We start from the raw sequence: 12898 nt of genomic DNA on the forward strand, positions 1-12898 counted from the left end.
CGTGTCGGCGGGTGCCTTATCAGAGGCGCACGAGGGTTAGGGCACCAGATCCTGTCTGCATAACCATCTGTACTACGGGGTAACAGAAATGTTCCAAGGTTCAGCCCCTGTTACACTGGGAATAGACTCGTAGTTGGCCGTGGTGAGACCCCTGGCAGGTACTTAGAGAAGAGGCTGTCTTCTATCTGTGACCTTTGCACGAAACTTGCACATGACATCATTATACACTCGGCCTCATGGGATACGGTGGATCAGACAGCAGCATATAAGCATTGAGGATGCTATGATTATGCTAAAAAGTCCCTTGAATGTGTGAATAGTGGTGGATGGGAATGGGTAGTGAATCGGTTGCTCCTACTCGACTACCTACGCTTTGCTCATAGGTGTAGGCTGAGCTCGATAGGAGGCTTTTACTGTAGGCGGTCACCCCTAGGGGTGGTTAGCAATGCCACTTTAAACAAAACCGTGGCCGGAGCGAATCTGGTAGTTTCTACACTAGGGAAGCCCCACTACTCTGGGAGGTAGAGTGGCCTTCTCTATCCAGGGAGTGCGCGGGAGACCAGGTATTTTGGCTTAGGTAGTCCTTTGCATGTGGCATACGGTTCGATGCTTAATGCGGAATGGGCAAGCGGGGAAGCGAGATTGTCCTTTTTAGGACGACCAAGTATACAGAAAAGCAATGTCTGAGAGTGTGTGGAGTGATCAGGGCTGGGACAGCTTTTACACCAACACTTGCGGCTGTTCACATTCAGTCGTGAGCGGAGGTGCATCATCTCTCATCTTGAGAATCAAACAATCCAGTAAGGCATGAGCCAGATATGGACGCTAAAGATCCTCATTGTCCTTTTAAAAAAAGGCATTTCAATGACTTGGTGACAAAATTTTGGTAAAATAAATATTTAAATTCACTAATTTTGTGGTCCACTTGACCAATTAATATATTACAATTAATTAAGGTTTTTAGTTGAGATAAAAAAAGGCAATGGCACGAGCGGGATTCGAACCCAATATCTATGGCTTGATACGCCGCTGCTCTACCACTTGAGCTATCGTGACCTCGATCCACTCGGACACTAACTTCCCATCTCAACCCCACCTTTTGAATTTTCCCTCCTTTTTGCCATTTTTCAAATGTCGTGTAATCAATTTGATTCTCGGCGACAAATGAAATGGCCACGGAGAGCTTTAGTGAAGTATACTTCATTTTAAACTTATTAAATTCACTAGTTTCATGGTCCGCTTGACCAATTAATATATTACAATTAATTAAGGTTTTTAGTTGAGATAAAAAAGTCAATGGCACGAGCGGGAATCGAACCTACGATCTTCGGCTTGATACGCCGCTGCTCTACCACTTGAGCTATCGTGACCTCGATCCACTCGGACATCAACCGCACCTTTTGAATTTTCCCTCCTTTTTGCCATTTTTCAATCAGTCAGTGGGTTTGAATCCCGCTCGTGCCATTGACTTTTTTATCTCAACTAAAAACCTTAATTAATTCTAAAATAAATATTGTTGATATGAAGGATTATGTCTGTTATATATTATGATATAATGTTGTATTACAAACTTGACACATTTAATTTGGTAAGGAAAAAAAATTTCTACGCATCAATACTTTTAATGTATTTGAAAAATGACAGTTTATAATGCTACAAACAAGAAATAATCAATTTAAAACTATTTAAATACAGTTGTCCATTAAAATTATTCAAAGAAAAGATCACACTACTTGCGCCTGATTCAAGATTTCCAGACAAAAATCTCATACAATCAATATAAATCTTTTTGTAGTTTTTATGTAAATAAGTCCTATTTTAAACAAAATGAGACAAGGAATTAGCAAAAACGTATTAGTAAGGGAATATAAATGAAATCATAAGTGGAAGGTGATTCAAATGATCGGGTTGTAGCAATTATATGCCATAGTTATAAAAATGCACGTGTACCTTCTCAAAAGTTGAAATACTCATAGCAATAAGTACACCTAATTGAAAAAACAAACATTGTACCATTCTGTGAAATATTTTTTTTTTTGTAAACTTAATTAATGAATCTTAAGTTAATTCAGTCATGCTTAATTATTATAAAAACACCTCCCCTATTACCCTGCCAAGTAAGAATGTCGCGAAAAACAAGAAAGCATGAGGAAAGGATGTCTCTTCTCATGACCGAAATCGAAGACCGTCGCAAATGCTCTGTCGTTTTACTAACATCATCTTTTCTTAATAAATATTGCACAGATTTATATATTTATAGAATAAAAAAAAAAAAAAAATCCACTCTGCGCTATTTCCTCGACAGTTAGTTCAAAGGGGCACAGAAGAAATTACCGCAGTATACCGACACCGCGTACAATACAAATGAGTTCTTTCCTTACACATTTAACTTTGTGATGCTTTACAATGTTAACAGCCGAAGGCTTTTTGTATCTATAGTGAATTCTCAATTGTGAAAACTAATGACTTACTATTAAAGAGATTACGTCGAAACAATCATAGTTAAAAATATTTTAAAAAGAAGTCAAATAAAAGATTGAATAAATAGTGAAAAAACTTTTAAATTTTTTCCCTTGAAAACTAATAATACAGATCTGTTTTTTGTTATACATAAAAACAAAATTTTTCGTATCTTAAAAACTTGTGTCTATCTACATCTTGACAAAAGTGAACAGCTCACTTTTTTTTCTTTTTTTATATATACCTCTTGTTAATAAAATTATATGTAAATATCTTTTCTGAATAAAATTGAATACAAACGATTGTTGTAAAAAAATAAAACAGTATTTACACGTGACAAATAAAGGTCGTGAACAAACACCCAACGCTACACCCGTAAGCTTTTCAATTTCCACCAGTCGATTTTAAGGAAATAAACTGACAACTGAAATGAAGACGAACCGTTTTCATTTTTCCCAATCAGTTACATGAAAAAGTTTCCCTTTCATAATTTGCACTCGATTAAATAATATTTTTAAAAAATTAATTTCATATCACAGGTACCTAACGTTTAAATAGTTAATAATAGTATAATAAAATAATTATAGTAATAATACAAAAATATGAAGAATAACGCAACACTTTATTCTTAATTTGTAGTAATGTAAAATAAAACTTTCCTTAATATTCCATTAAGTGTTGTATTATCTATCTGCCCAATAAGCACAATACGAAATCCAAAATTTGTCCCTATCAATTTTTTTTTACACATAAACAACCATAAATTTCTACTCGAGCCACTGGCAAAAAAACCCATTCCTCGATAGTAGAAAAACTTTTGGACTTCACTACATTTAACAAAATTATATAAATAAAAAGTGAATAAAATATACAATTATAAAACAAAAGCAAAATTAACAATGAAATTAGTTATTATAAGAGTTCATTAAAAAATTAAAAAAAGAGACAAAAAAGGACAGAAAAGTTAATGTGTGTTCTCTGATTTGTAGAAATTATTCAATACTTAATAATGGAATAAATGAAGTTTAATTGAATTTTAAATTTGTGTGCGTAAAAAATTAAGAACGGACAAGCAACATATTGGCGAAATTAGAATTGGTGAATTTGAAATGCCTCTTGTCGTAAAATTTAAGAAGAGCTGGGCTGTAAGGGTGATTGTCTTTCAAATGCAAGTAGTGTACTTCAGGCTCGTTTGTTGTGTGGCCGCAGTCCTCACAAACGTACATCTGTTAACAAACATTACAAATTACAATTGGCACTTATACATAGGGAAAAAGAAGGAAAAAAAAACAAGTTTTAACTACCTTTGTCCTTCTCTCTTTGTAGGCGTATTGATGCTGAACGCCGTGAACTTTCAAGCAATGCGATTCAAGGGAACACCTTTGGGTGAATGATTTTTCACAAAGGTTGCACTTGTATGGCCTCACACCTAAAGGAAAAAAAAATAAAAGAAATGACTATTAGTTCTACTTTTAATTTATAAAACAAATGTGGAAATGTGTACATTTTGAGCTTTCAGTTGACCAAGAAATTTAAAAAAAAAAAAAATGTATTTGGCTTCAGTTTAATCAATATATTAACTATTTTTCATGGTGCATTCGACCAATTAATACAATTCAATTAATTAAGGTTTTAAGTTGAGATAAAAAAGTCAGTGTCACGAGCGGGATTCGAACCCACGACCTTCAGCTTGATACGTCGCCCCTCTACCACTTGAGCTATCGTGACTTCGATCCCCTCGGGCACTAACTTCCCATCTCAACTGCACCTTTTTTTCCCCTCCTTTTTGCAATTTTCAAATGTCGTGTAATCTGTTTGATTCTCGGTGACAAGTGTCAAAGTGACGATAGCTCAAGTGGTAGAGCAGCGGCGTATCAAGCCGAAGGTCGTGGGTTGAATCCCACTCGTGACACTTACTTTTTATCTCAACTTAAAACCTTAATTAATTGAATTAATAAATATAGCTGAATTAATAGTTACTATGTATTAAAATGGGCAAAACAAGAAATGTAGAAAAAAAATTATTACTGAATTATTGATAAAATTTGCGTTATTTTGTAGAAAGGAGACCAAATGACAAAAATAACTACTTAAAACAGTAACTGTCTTAATTACCTGTATGAGTTCTTGTGTGTCGTTTAAGGTCAAATGTGTCGTTGAATCCTTTTCCGCAGAATGTGCAGAGGTATCGTTTGACGTCCGAGTGGCATTTCATGTGCCTGTTGAGGAGGCGCTGAAGGCTGAAACTCTTCGAACAGAGGTGACATGTGAACCTTCCGTTTGTGCTCACGCAAGTCTTGTCGTCTTTTTCCGCCTCGGCGGGCCTCGGGATGGCCGGTGTTTCATTGTTTGCAAGTGGGTTCTTGATTCCATGACCGCCGTTGACAAATTCCAAGGCGGTGTCACCTGGCAGACCGAGCTAAAAACAAAAGAAAAAAAACAACTGTCAGTTTTATGCATCATCACAGAGTCGTCTGTAACATTTTTTATTTATTTTTACCTTGGCCACACAATTTTGCATGTGTGCTTTAACAGGTTTCTTGTTGACCCCCTCGTCATCAGCGCCAAAGTAGTTGTTGTGAGTATTAGGCACTGGTGATAAAGGGATCCCTTTGAAACCATTTTGCCACTCATACTGTTGTGACGACTGGAAGGTAAAAATAAAAAGAAAAAATGTTACTTTCTTGTGACTATTTTATTTATTATATTATTGTTGTTTTGTTTCTTAAGTAGAAAGAGGTTAGAATTATTATAGATACACACCCTGTGTTGCAAAACACCAACACGGACCTGGAGGGAAGGTATACTTGTGATGTCCGTTCCATTACTAGAAGATGGAGGAGGTGAAATTGATCCGGTCCCGTCAAGGGAGCAGCTGGTAGGTGAAGGAAGAGACATTGAAGTGCTTGAATCCAATTCAAGTGAAGACAGTCCAGGGGACAGGAGGGATCCTTGCTGCCCATTGACCTAAAGAAATAAATGTGTAGTATGGAATAGAAGTAACCAACAAAATTTATAAATTAAACCAAACTCACATTGTTTTCCCACTTTGGTTGCTTTGGTAAAGGTACTTGAACTTGGAGAGGTACATGTGACATGCGCTCGGTGATAGTAACTTCTGGCCTTTCTTTGGATGCTTCATGATAACCAGGTGGCAGACGGAAATGACAATTTGATGAATTGTTCTCTTGGAAGTTGTTGTTGTTGTTGTTGTTCACTTTGTGCTCTGGAAATGGGTTCACTGGTGGTTCAACCGGCGGGGGAATCGTTTCACCAGGCTATTCAAAAAAAATTAAATGGATTAATTTATAAATTAATTTAACTTCTTGCAAGAATATTTGTTACATATTTATTACTATTACTTTATTTAATTACAAAGATAATTAATTACCTCTCTGAGGAAGAGGTCTGCAGCATCTGAGAGGCTTTCGAGTAAGGCGGTGTGATCTGCTGGGCTAGAGAAAGTCAATGTAGCGGTGAATTGGAGTGGGTCGACTACAGCCCCTGTGACGGAATCCACCATGAGAGCATCATCGTACTGGAGGAAGTTTTGGTCTTTGACATATGAAGATAGATCATCCTCTTCTTTAACACATATGCCATATGTAGCGCAGACATTTTGAAGAAGGGAATACTGCTTTGTAGGCGGACCATCACCGCTGTTAGGCGGATACGGATTTTGAATTGGATTCGCGTTGTCTTGTCCGGTGTCACAATCCATCGGCAAGGCGTCTGTTATGAGGTTTTGATATTGCGATCCGTACTGTTGGAAATTGTGAATTCCTCCACCTTTGAGGCTTTCGTAAAAAGGAGGCAAAGAGCCTGTTGGGGGAGAACTGGGTCCGTAATTAGATTTTCCCGGCCCACCTCCACCACCTCCAGTTCCACCCACTGCTCCCCCTGAACCTCCTGAAGATAAGCCTCCTCCACCGCTGAGAGTATACGAATTCCCAGAGGAACTGTTTCTAGAACCACCAGAAGAACTCCCACTCTGTTGTCCTCCAGAATGGGAGCCGCCTCCCCCGCCCCTGCTGTGACCGGCTGCCGCCATAAGTATCTGACCTGCCGTCGGCATCCTCCGCCCGGCTATAAGTATGTGACCACGCTTGAGAGCCAAAGCCAGTTTGGCCTTTTTGAGTTCATCCAATCTCTCAGTGTCTTTCTTTGGGATGTGGTAGTCAATCGGAGCTTCCTGTTCGGGCTCCTGCATGACCATAAGATTCTCCGGCTTGGCGGAGACACTGGGCGTCCGTTGTATCACTGAGACCTGCTGGCATTTCGGGGCGGTCTTCGGTTCCTCCGGCTTGTCACATACAACATACTCTTTTTTCTCAGCAGACGTAAGGACGTGGTGTCCTCTGCTGCTTCCGTACGGGATGTCCCCGCCGAGAATCGAAGAGATAAATCTTCGAGGTGGAGTCTTTGGTCGCTCTGGAGGCTCTTTCTTAATATCTGTGGTTGATAGTATTGGGACGGATGAATCCTGCTTCAATGTCGATGCCACAACATCTCCTTTGCCATCATCAGTTTTAGCAGAATCACCGACATCTGTAAAACATAATTTAAAAATAAATATTTAATCAAAATTGTTGCAAGAAAAATATTTAAACAAAACTTGTATTTTAAAATATAAAGCTTTTAACTTCAATTATTTAAAGTTTAAAATGTATATAAACTTTGGTTTTTTGTTTAGCCTTTCGTGAATAGTTTAACATTTGGATCATCTCTGATTACCATACGAATATGCTAAACCATCAAGACCCAATCAACTTTCAGAACCTAAATTTTACTTTTTTAATAAACTTTTGCTAATAAATGCTCCAAAAATATCATTTTAATGATATTAATGTTGTGATAGAAATCTCACATTTTTTAATGATTTTTTTAAAATTTGATAATATATTGGGTTATTTATTAATATGTTCATTCTTTCATAGTAATTACTGCCTATTATGCCCAATGCCCATAAGACAATTATCGCCATGTGTCACTTTTGCAATAAATAATAGTGCCGGAAGATTGACGTTTACATTTATTTTGAACTTAAACACACTGTCCCCAATTTCCTAATGGCTTTGTAATAAATGAAGTGAAAATTTTTATTTTTATCATAATTTAACAAATACTTTCTAGAGAAAGGTGCTGTACAGCAGGCTTTGGCAAAGCCCAATTTCAACGAGTGACTGGGGAAAATCCAAGAGAAAATTAATACCACTTTATGACCATTTACCTGCCTATTAAGCAACATATTTAACAATCATCCGTAATTAAATAATCATTTGTAAATATATTACATGTTTATCTAGTAGTATTTGTTTTGAGGTATAGTATCGACCAATGCTCTCATTAAAAAACAAAAAAACTTAAAACCTCCTGATGATGGCAAGAAAAAGGGAAAGATAAGTTTAACAGACCAAACCAGGGAGGACAGGATTTTATTTATCATTCCACAATTAGAAAATTTAAAATTTTAATTTTTTAAAATAAATAGCACGTAGGTTTGGACTGGTTGTGTTCAAGATCATCTACCTAAACTTATTGTTAGTTAAGAAATTAATTTTTCAGTTCAACCTTCTTTGCATAGAAATTAATTATTCAGAAATCGTGAGATGCGGTCTGGTGTGATATAGGTTTCAGAAAAACATTTTCTTTATCGTGCCAACGTTTCGATCTTTATTGAGATCATCTTCAGGGCTCAAAGTGTTTCTCTTCTGTGTAATTGTGTCATTCTTGCGTGTCGTGTTGAGAGTGCCCACGATCTCGCAAGAATGGCACAATTACTCAGAAGGCAAACACTTTGAGCCCTGAAGATGGTCTCAATAAAGATCGAAACGTTGGCACGATAAAGAAAATGTTTTTCTGAAACCTACATCACACCAGACCGCATCTCACGATTTCTGAATAATTATCGATTAACGGTCACTAATCACCACACATAGAAATTAATATACATGTGAATACCAAAAATTGGTTAATTTAATTAATTAGAATAATTAAGAAGAATGAAACTGCACTAAACCTAGACGTGTTGCTCGCCATTCTTCTCAGTTTCTTTCTTGTTTTAATTTACCTCAAGTAAAAAGAAGACAAAAGTGCGAAAAATCGAACAGACAGGAAATGAGGTTGTAGTTAGTTGCCATTATTTCGCAATTTGTACTTAATTTTGCCAAAACGGAGCATAAAACACGCAGACCCACCACTGAGCATGCCGAAACGCTACAGGTACTACTTTGCTATCTCAAGACTCCTGCAAATTTTTTTTAGATCGGCGAAGGTCTTCAAGTATAAAAAAACCCTTTAACTCTTACAAATTAAACGGTAAAAATCGCAAGTACCATGGAACTAATTAGACGGTTTCAATCAAATAATAACAACATTGACAGAACCAAGGACTCCAACTTTTACGGTGGTCTTTACAACAGAAATATCTACCTGCTAAATACAAGACGGGGAAAAAGGAGCCATTGACCGCGCAATGCTTTCTTTTCCTTTTCCAGAAGTGTCTTTTTACAAGTTTTCCTATTACAGCCCCACCGAAACGAACCTGTCCACTGACGAATTTTCCTTAACTATTTTCTTATTTGAAATGCAGTTTGGAGTAAAAAAACAAAAAAACAAGACCTTTTGAATTATTCGAGTCAGAAAATAAGACCGTTTATAAAAATTAATAGGACACCTTTCGGCTGGAAGGATTAAAACGAGGTGGACGCAGGTATCGGCTTGACAAAGGTAGGCGTGGGAAGTATCGATCTGTACATCTGCGTTTCAGAGATTTCCCACATCTTGGAAACATCCTGCCAACCGATCATCTTCCTCGTTCGGCCCTCTACCCGTTCGTCTCGAATCCGTGGGAATCGGCCGAAGGTGGGACGGCATGTGTTTCCTTTTTATGGGAAACGGGGTTTTCAACGTTTGTACAAACCGATCCGGCACAAGCTAAATAAACCCGAAAAAAATCAGTAATGTGCTGATTTTTAAATTTTAAGGCTAACAGAGGCTTTTTATTTCGAGCCAGGAAACTAAAAAAAAATTAAGTAAGCACCAAAATCTTACTTAAGCCCAACCTAGCGTTTAAAAACTAGTTTATTTACTTTTAAAAATTCCTGTATTCCCATTTCTCTTTATAGTAAAGGAAATGATCTTAAGAAAATTTCAATCTTTTTGAATTGGAAAATTGGGCTTCTTCTTGCTTCTAATTGTCAACATTTCGTCCTTCGATGATTTCTCGTTTCAAGGTGGCTCGGTAAAACACGTTTCTAAAGGACATATCGGCGGCTCTAGCCTTTGACAGAAATCGCATGCAGAATCAAAATCCGACAGGCCGGAATTCTGGTTTTATTTTTCGAACGTTTATCTCTCTTTCTTTTTGTCTAATTGTCCACAAGATCAATTAAAGAAAATTATCGGAAGGAAAACTGTAACCGAGAGAGACACGAAACGTCGATTTAAAACAGAGTTCGCAGCCAATGAGGAAAGCTGTGGGAGATATTCAAGGAGATTAAAAATTAATAGCTGCACTTTTAACACTTCCTCTGCCTTTGAAACATTGAAAAGAATTTAACTCGTTCATTTACATATTTTGAAATATACAAAATAAACTCCCTTTTTCAGTATTTGGCCACTGACCCCTAAATTAAAAATGTGAAATCATAATAGAGCGAGATAGAGATAGATAGATGGATAGAGATAGATAGATAGAAAGAGAGAGAAAGAGAGAGAGAGAGAGAGAGAGAGAGAGAGAGAGAAAGAAAGAGAGAGAGAGAGAGAGAGGAGAGAGAGAGATAATAAGAGAAATCCCCTGCCTTGTGCGTAATCGGAAAAGTAAACTTAAAAGTGGAGGCAAATAAAAGCATTTTTTAGCAAAATTTCCTAATAATATTTGTTGGACTATGTTGTCTCTCGATGGAGATGAAGTGCTGGCACTGGAGGGATTCAAAAGAGGCAAGAGAGGCGGCTTCGCGGATTGGCAAAGGAAGAGCATTCCATAAATTTATAGTTCTAATAATAAATTGAGCTATAATGGAAATTACAAAACAAAATGGTCTTTTTTTGGATTCAAAATTATATAATACAAAACAAATTTAGCACATAATTATAAAAGTATTTAATTTGTTATTTTTCCATTACAGCCCGTATATATTCATCTCAACCAAAACTTTATATAAAAAGAATAACTAATTGGAATAATTGATATGGTTAATTATGACCACTAAAGAAATGTGGATAAATATTTGTGCTGGATAGCATTTGTAAAATTAAATATGGCTTGTTATTAGAATAAACTAGTACATTTTTTAAAATTAAATTTATTTATTAAAACTGGTCTTATTAGACCAAGTGCATTAATTTATAACATTTCACTATTCACTATTCAATTTTAACTACACAAGTTCATATGTCTTTGTTCTTTTTAATCTTCTGACCATGTTTCGGTTATGTAAGAGTTTGGTCGCTTCCACATTCTCGTGCTGGCTGAGGCGAGCGTGGTGTTTGGCGGCAAATCTTTGTATTTCCTCTGTGACTTCACGGATCTTAAGATCCGTATGTAAGTCCTTATTCCTTATGTACCAAGGTGCATTGACCATGTTACGTAAGATTTTATTTTGGAGTGTTTGTATGATTTTAATATTGCTGTGTTTGGTACAACCCCATAGTTGTATACCATATGTCCACATAGGCTTTATGACTTGTTTATATAATATTCTATTTTGTATAGCAAGGTCCTTTCAACCAGTATAGTTGTCTATACCTTAAACCTATTTCTGTCCTTTTTTTCTTCACCTGTTCTTTCCATCTCAGCTTGGCATCTAAGGTCATTCCAAGATATTTAGCTGTTTCGCTGTATGGTATAGTAGTTCCATCGATTGTGAGCGACGGAACATGATTCACTTTTTTGTTTGTAAAAGTTAGAAACTGATTTATGCTGATTTAGTTTGATTGTCCATCTTTTTGCCTATTCGTTTATCTTATTACATGCATTTTGGAGGATTTTGGTTGAATGGGTGATAGTCAGTCCTAGCGATATCACCGCTGTGTCACCTACAAACGTAGCAATTTTAACTTCATCTATTTTCGGAAAATCACTGGTGTATAACAAGTAAAGCAGTGGACCTAATATGCTACCTTGTGGCATTCCTGCATTTATTGTTTTTTAGGTATAACATAATATTAATTACTTTAAAAAAAAAATTTAATTTAATCTCTTGAAAAGAGGTATGAACGTATCAATTTAATATAACTGACTTCTGAAAGTTCTGAAATTAGTGATATTAATTTTGTTTTCATAATTATACTTAAATACTCTGATATAAGAAAAAATATAGTATTTAGTTGTATTTATTTCTGGTGAATCAAGGCACTAGTTTTTTTAACCTTGTATGATATAAATTTGAGGATTTGTGAAATAATTTATATTTATTTGAGAATATATAATTTAATGAAGATATGAACTTAAAAAAAATATTTGTTTTAAATTTAAATCTTTAAATTCCTTGTATAATGACTTTGCGCGTAATTTCTTGGTTTGTATAAAATTATTTTTATTAGAAAATTACCTATTGACAAAAAGCTATTGTTTGACAATTGCCTTTCATCTTCGTCTGCCAATCGTCTGTGATTTTTGTTAACTTACACGCGTTCGGCATTTTGCTTCTTCAGTTTGGGTGATTTCTATGATTTAGTGATGAGGTCGTGAATTTTTACTAGTGTCTCCCCCACACCATAATACCATAACTTAATATGAATTCAGATTAAAACAAAACAAACAGATTTTAGAGAGGATAAAGGTAAAATGCTTCTATAAGTTCTAAATTTGCAAAAAACTTTTCCGATTCACTTTTTTCGATCTGAAAATTTAAGTTTAAACATGGTACAGTGATACACTGAAGTATTATTGTACATTAGTTACAAACAGAAAAGGTTTGCAGGAACAACCAAAATTCTTTCTCTAGGAATGTAAAATATATTTTTTTAATAATGGAACAGGTCATACCATTTGTTTTTTCTAAATTTAAAAGTAGAGAATCAAGCTAATTTTTTATATACAACAATTCTTTATTAATAGAGTAAATAATTTCATTTAAATTGTTTAATAAATAAATAATAGAAATGCTATCAGTTAAAGATCAGATAAAGATTTTCCCGAAAATGTTTAATTTGAATAAATCGTTAGTGCAAATAAGGAATACGGTAGGACCTAAAACTGAACCTTGTGGTACCCAAAATTTAACTGATAATAGTGCACTAAGTAAGATCTAGTTTTCCGAACCCTATCAGATTTCATAGATTACGAAATTCCATCGATGTCAATTTTAGATAATTTTTGAATTAGTATTGTATGTCCAACAGAGCCAAAAAATGTCTACAGCCTACAGACCTAAAACTTCAGCATCAAATTCCTGGGCAATCTGATTAAAATTTAAAATTTAGCCTCATCCTT

The 12898-nt window shown here is 35.5% G+C and overlaps 1 protein-coding gene across 2 annotated transcripts in view; it reads right to left on the bottom strand.

Moving 5' to 3' along the window:
• Positions 1–2013: 2013 nt before the first annotated feature.
• Positions 2014–12898, bottom strand: part of LOC106661901 (transcriptional regulator ovo) — a 31343-nt gene continuing 20458 nt past the window's right edge. The window contains exons 2-8 of one of the 2 annotated variants that reach the window (XM_014385637.2): positions 5852–7008; positions 5496–5738; positions 5224–5427; positions 4961–5107; positions 4576–4879; positions 3765–3889; positions 2014–3686 (exon numbers count right to left, since the gene is read on the bottom strand). In XM_014385637.2, the coding sequence (XP_014241123.1) occupies positions 3519–3686; positions 3765–3889; positions 4576–4879; positions 4961–5107; positions 5224–5427; positions 5496–5738; positions 5852–7008 (2348 nt within the window). In that variant the 3' untranslated portion in view covers positions 2014–3518. The remainder of the gene's footprint in view (positions 3687–3764; positions 3890–4575; positions 4880–4960; positions 5108–5223; positions 5428–5495; positions 5739–5851; positions 7009–12898) is intronic. The other variant, XM_014385638.2, reaches the window with a different exon arrangement.

The sequence above is a fragment of the Cimex lectularius genome, unplaced genomic scaffold (assembly GCF_000648675.2).
Source record: "Cimex lectularius strain Harlan isolate CLEC.00 unplaced genomic scaffold, Clec_2.1 scaffold34, whole genome shotgun sequence".
In the NCBI taxonomy this organism is placed as follows: Eukaryota; Metazoa; Arthropoda; class Insecta; order Hemiptera; family Cimicidae; genus Cimex; species Cimex lectularius.